We start from the raw sequence: 6,124 nt of genomic DNA on the forward strand, positions 1-6,124 counted from the left end.
TCATTTCTTCCTAAACCAATCCTGAAAAATAAGAGCACCAGGAAGTAAACTCTAGAGAAAAGCACAGAGTCCAGGGTCCCCATATTTGCCTAAACCCTGAGTGCACTAGGCAAGCATTCTGATCTGCAAGCACAGATGAAGGCTTGCTTGCACAGGCACCATGAGCTCGCAAATGCCCAACCACGCATCTGACCCGCAGTAACAGTCACTCGGTTGCACAATACAAACATGGGCAGAAGACGCACAAAATGGGTGGGAACTGAGACTCACCACCATGTGTATGTTATCACACATGCACACAGATAGGTATCGACACCTATCCAGCACATTTATCTACATATATATACACAATTGCATATATGTTGCATTCATTTGCATCTAGGAAAATAAGAGGAAGGTGGAATTCATGATTTATGAAATCCTAAACAAAAGAGAGACGGTAGCCTTTAAGTGGGCTCTTCGTCTCTCTTCTACCACCTAGCCTTTGAAAACTTCACCCAGTGCCTGTCCTGGAGGGTCGGTCCCAGCGTCACTGACAATTATCCCCAGTATACTCTGGGCTGTCCAGGTGTCCAGCTTGTTCTAAGGTCTTTGGTGCGGAATTGCCTCTCTTTGTAATGAGGAAATTGGCAAGGCTTTGTTGGATTTGGGGAAGCGATCTCCATCCTCAGGGTCAGGGAGCCAGGGAGCGGCCAAGCTGTGGTGGTCTGGGGGCTTCCAGGCCCAGAACATCATCACAAGCCACACTTTTCTAGCATTCAGGCCTTTGCTTTGCAGTACTGAGACCCTTGCCCAGTGCATCCCATCAGAGCAACCATCTGCCAAGGGGAGTGCAAAGCACAAAGGAAGAGGTGAAGTCCAGGCTGCAGAGACTTTGGGCAATTCAGCAGACCGCCTGCCACCATTGCAGGCCGCCTGCCACCATTGCAGGCCGCCTGCCACCATTGCAGGCCCTGGTAAGGCCGCTAGCCTTTGGAGAAGAAAAACCCTCCAGTCAAACTCCCACCAAAAAGGAAAAAAAGGGGGGGGGGGAAGAAAGGAAGAGTAAGGGTGTAGTTTGGTGCCTGGAAGCAGGTTGAACAGGAGGACTCAGTTGGCTGAGCCTGTACAAGCTAAGGGAGCCAAGGGGAGCCAGCTGGAACCACAGGGGGTGGGGGTGGTACAGAAGTGTAGGATTGGCCTTTTTGGCTTTTGGGTGCCCTAGAACACATCCAGGAACCAGAGTATACTCCAGACCAAGGCCATGGCAAATCTGTGCAAGACACTCTGGCATTTGTTGAGTGGTGATGCTTCTGGCCTACCCTGATATTCCCAGAGCTCTGCACCCACCCTGTGTAGTCAGAATGGTAGTTACACAGTTCCTGGACAGGCTCTTCCTCCACCCAACAAAAGAAGAGGGCAGTCAGCAACTCATGAACACAGTGAACATTTTATTTCAGACTACAGGTTTCTGAACATAATAAAATCTTTGGCTTGTAGCGGCGGTTCAGTCTCGCAGTCTGTGGGGTTGTATTTCTCAAGGAGTCTCCCGAAAAGGAAAGGGGTTTAGGAGGACAGACAAGACCAGTGGAAGAATCCTGGGTGGGGAGAGGAGAGGCGAAGGGCAGACACGCAAGGAGACACACTCACACGCACACAAAGAAAAGTCCCAGAGAAACCAGGGCCAGCGTTGGGGGACGGGAGGTACCCAGAGAAGCAAAAACATTCAAAAGATAAAAGCAACGAAAACGAAACTGGGCTGGGGGTAGCAAGTGGGGATAGGGGATAAAATAATTATAATAATTATAATAATTATAACAATAATAATAAATGAGATTAATAAAAATGTCCAGCAAATAGAGATCGCTACACATATTTGTTTTCCTTACCTGAAATTAAATATATACACGGTCGTAAGCAGTTTGGCTAGATAGAGCTTTAAGGAATTCGCAGTTTCGTCTTATACTGTGAGTTACAGAATAGATCTTTTTTTTTCCCCCATAGCACCTGTCCGAGTCTTTCTCCCGTTTCAAAAACCGTTCCATTCCAATGTGAATGTCCACTCGGAGGATTGCTTTCTCTCGCTTGCTTTCTCTTTCTTTCCGGTTAATGGTTGATGCCTCCCTTCTTAGCGATCGTCTCTGCATGGCGGCGTGGGGCTGGTGAAGCGGCAGCCCCGCGGAGCCAGGAGGTGGCACGGGCGCGGTTGGACCGCGGGCCCCCCGGCTGGCCACAACTACTCGCTTTCGTCTTTGTCCTGGACCGTGGTGGTAGAATGGTTGTACAGTCCTTGAGCCATAAGGTGCAGCGCCAGGCCATTCTTGATACCCGTGGCTTTCTTGATCTTAGCACGCTTGTTTTGGAACCAGATCTTGATCTGGGACTCGTTCAGGCTGAGCTCCTGGGCCAAGGTCTGTCGCCGCTGCTCCGTGATGTAGCGGTTTGCCTGGAACTCCGCCTTGAGTCTCTGCAGCTGCTCGGCCGTGAACGCCGTCCGAGGCCGCTTGTCTTCCTTCTCGTTCTTTTTCTTCTTTAGCTTCCTGGTGCGTGGACCTGCAGCGGGGCAGACAGGGCCGGGGAGGGGAGGAAGGGGTTCGGGAGCAGAGGGAGGAGAAGAGGGCAGAGTAAGCCTTGAGAATGGCGGTACGGAGCCCAACATAGGGGTCGCGAGCTTCCAGGGAGATTGTGGCGGCCCGCTGCTAGGTCCCCGCTACCTCCAACGAAGAGCCGCTCTCTAAGCAATTGAGATCTCTAGGCCTCCTCTGCACGAGGGATTCAGAAGTCAAAGAGGAATTGCAGGGGGCACCCCACATCCCAGTTCAAGAGAGCTACCAGACTTAGCTCCCAGAACTTCCCAGCCAAGAAGGCCTGAAAAAAAAAGTGGGACGGGGGAAGGAACACAAGAGAGAGTGAGTTTTGGGGGTCCCAACCAGAATAACCTAGACTTAAAGGTCCCTGAACAGAAATGTCTTCCTAGCCCTGGAATAAAATGCAGCAGAGAAGGCAGGCCTTGGGGAGAATGACGGCTCTGCTTTGGTTCCTCCCCACTGTATTCTCAGGAACACACACACACACACACACACACACACACACACACACACACACACGAGGACTATGCAAAGCCCCTATCTGACTCTCACCTCTCACCACGCACGGACCCCAGAGAGGACTGGGAATCTGAGATCACCCAACTCCAGTGAATCTGGAGGCCTTCTGCCTTCTTTCCTTTCTGTTTGACTTGAAGGAAGCTCCTTCTGGAAGGGGGCATGACACTGCCTGCCATTTCCTTAATGGGGCTGCCGCCTCTAGTCTATGAGCTTAAGCCCTGGGACATTTTATTCAGCTTCTTAGTTGATGCCAAGAGGAAAAGAAGGACCCTTCTGATCCCTGCACATAGGGCAGATGGGGCTGGGGAGGGGAGAAAGGCCTGTTATCTCTCTTCTGAATTTGCTTGCTCTAATTTCGGGGTGCAAATGATTGGGATGACCCTTGTCATCCCCACCTGTAAGCAAAAAAGGACCAAGAGGGGGTGGTGAAGGGACAATCACAATGGGGATCTGTACTATCACTCCGAGATGACTGAGAAGATCCTGTGTAGGAAGGAAGGTCTTAAGAACGTGCTCCAAGAAGAGGAAGTCTCTCAAATGCTAATGTGTAAGGTTGCTGTGAGGTCCAGCCCAGGAGAGAGGCAGGGAGAACAAGGGAGAGAAAGCCAAGCTGCTGGATGATGTCTGTATGGTTGAAGCCTGCTTCTTGGCCGGCTTGTTGGGATGCTGGCATTGAACTCTTGGCCTCAATGATAGCCATGGAGGCCTACGGATTCAAGTGAGGTTACTGCCAAGCCCGTTAATACCTAGAACTTTCTGAAAGGAGGCTCTTTGCATCGTCAAACCTAGTGAGCGCTGGACACACTGGGCTCCTGGGTCCTGCAGAGGACAAGCACCTAGTGTCACTAGCTGTTTGTCAAGAGGTGCCCAGGCCTAACTGATCTTAAGAAGAATGTCAACCCCGCGAACTGCCTTTGGAATAAAAATATCTGATTGCTGCCTTCTCTGGCCTATAAAAAGGAAAGGAGCAACGAACAAAGACAAGGCCTGCTCCTGAGCGGGACGGGGCTTTTAGGTGAACCGAGCAGGCAGAGACAGCCCAAGAAATGTACGCATCCTCCAGGAGACTCTGCTGCGGGAGGTGCGTCCGGAGCGTGTTGTAGTGTTGTTGTTGTGTGCGTGTGTGCAGAGGCACGGACACTTGTAATAAAATCGTAGCCTCCTGGCCGGCCCGACCCACTCAGCCTGACAGCTCAATCACTCTATCCATCAGGCTAGTCAATCAAAGCAGCTTTTCGGAGGTTCAGGGAGCCCGACGTGTCAATAACGGGGCTCGAGATGGTGGGGGCTGATAGCATGCATCGATCCGCACCGGGCCCGAAGCAGCACGGCTGCAGGAGACCAACAAGCAGAGAGGTGCCAGTGGCTACCTTTTGCCCGGCCCCCTGGCGGGCTCAGTGCTGACGGTGGACCCAAGCCTCCGTTGCTTTCCTCGTGGCCCGCGTTGCCCCTTGTCCCCTACAAGGGGTAGCAGGCCTGAGCCTCCTCTTCCAGGGCCCAGCAGCTGTCCGTGGGTAGGTCTTAACCTTTCCTGTGCTCTAGCACACGAAAAGAAAGCAGACAATTGCCCTAAGACTGGTAGATAACTACTAAGGTGCAGATTTGTGAGGACAGAGTGATAGAAAGAAGACACGGCCAAAGGGACAGGGGAACCCTGCTAAGAAAATGCTGATTTTCTTGTCCATAGCCCAGCATTCAAGTATGACCCAGGACTGCTTGCTTCCCCCACCCTAGGCCAGCCAGTTCCAGCGAACAGTGGGTGCTCACCTTTTTGGCTACACCCTTACTCTACATTCTACCCACGCGGGTTGACTACCCCGGCTGGGCGCAGAGGATGGAGCTTCTCTCTCTCTCTCTCTCTCTCTCTCTCTCTCTCTCTCTCTCTCTCTCTCTCCTCTCTTCTCCTCTCCTCTCCTCTCCTCTCCTCTCCCACTGTATCTGTCTTTATGTAAAAAGAATCGCCACAGAATAATACCCATAGTGTTTGTTATGAACATAAGGCAAAGATTATTCCTCTGGTCTATTTTCCCATGCCAAAGCCGGCCCCAAGAGGACTAAGGTGGTAGATTGCAGCTTCAAGCCAACAGGCCTATCTTTCCGCCAGTTCAAAATACCCTTTCCCTAAAAATTAAATCGATGAGTAATTATATACCTCTCTAAAAGATAATAAGCATAAAACATAAAAAAACAATCTCAAGACTCAAGAGTTCGGAAAACCAAAAAACAGAAACTGGAGCCTCCTGGTCTTGCCAATAGCTAGCTGTAACTTCCCGAGTGGTGGAAAAGGCCAGCACGGCAGAACTGAGCCTATGTGACTGTGGCTAGGACCTGGGGAAGTGGAAGTCAGACGTGAAGTGGGAGCGGTTCAAAATGGGTTTGCTCTCCCCAGAGAGGGGGTTGGAGTTCTGGGGCAGGCCCCCCGGCCAGAGGCATGGTCACTTTACGGCTTGAGTACTCACCAGAAGACGGACGGTCCGAGTAGCGTGTGCAGTAGACCCAGGCGGGCCAAACTAGGGGCTGTTGCGAGTCAGTCTTGACCACCGGCCCACCGTTAGCGGAGCCCATGAGTAGGATCGCCGGGTTGTGTTCCGGGAACTTGGCGCCCTGCGCCCCGGGACTCCCCGCGCTGCCTCCACTGCCGCCGCTGCTGTCCGAAGGCTTCGAAGCTGCTGCTGCCGCCGCCGCCACCGCCGCTGCAGCCGCCGCCGCTGCCGCCGCCGCAGCAGCCGGGTTCCCAGTTTTGGATGCTCCCGCGCTGACGGCGGTCGCGGGCTGGGAGCCGTCGGTCGGGCCACAGTTCGCATCTGGGGCGCACAAGAGCGAGGCAGAGCCCGAAGCTCGCGTGCCCAGCGAGTGGACAGGGTCTCTACCTGTACCAGTCTGGCCTCGGTCACGCTCCACGCGGCTTCCTCCTCCTCCGGAACCTCCTCCGGCTGCAGCCGCCACCACCAGGAGCTGAGGCAAGGGCTGTTCCTTTTTGCAACCGAAATCGGGCCTTAGGATGTTATCGATGAAAAAGTTGGTGGTGCGGTGCAGCT

At 52.9% G+C, this 6,124-nt stretch overlaps 1 protein-coding gene across 1 annotated transcript in view; it reads right to left on the minus strand.

Annotated features, from left to right (window-relative positions):
* Positions 1-1,436: 1,436 nt before the first annotated feature.
* The window catches only part of En1 (engrailed homeobox 1), a 5,048-nt gene continuing 360 nt past the window's right edge, over positions 1,437-6,124 (minus strand). The window contains exons 2-3 of the mRNA XM_026779850.1: positions 5,546-6,124; positions 1,437-2,532 (exon numbers count right to left, since the gene is read on the minus strand). The exon at positions 5,546-6,124 is cut by the window's right edge and continues 86 nt beyond it. Of these exons, the coding sequence (XP_026635651.1) occupies positions 2,216-2,532; positions 5,546-6,124 (896 nt within the window). The 3' untranslated portion in view covers positions 1,437-2,215. The remainder of the gene's footprint in view (positions 2,533-5,545) is intronic.

This window comes from Microtus ochrogaster, chromosome 6 (assembly GCF_000317375.1).
Source record: "Microtus ochrogaster isolate Prairie Vole_2 chromosome 6, MicOch1.0, whole genome shotgun sequence".
Classification (NCBI taxonomy): Eukaryota; Metazoa; Chordata; class Mammalia; order Rodentia; family Cricetidae; genus Microtus; species Microtus ochrogaster.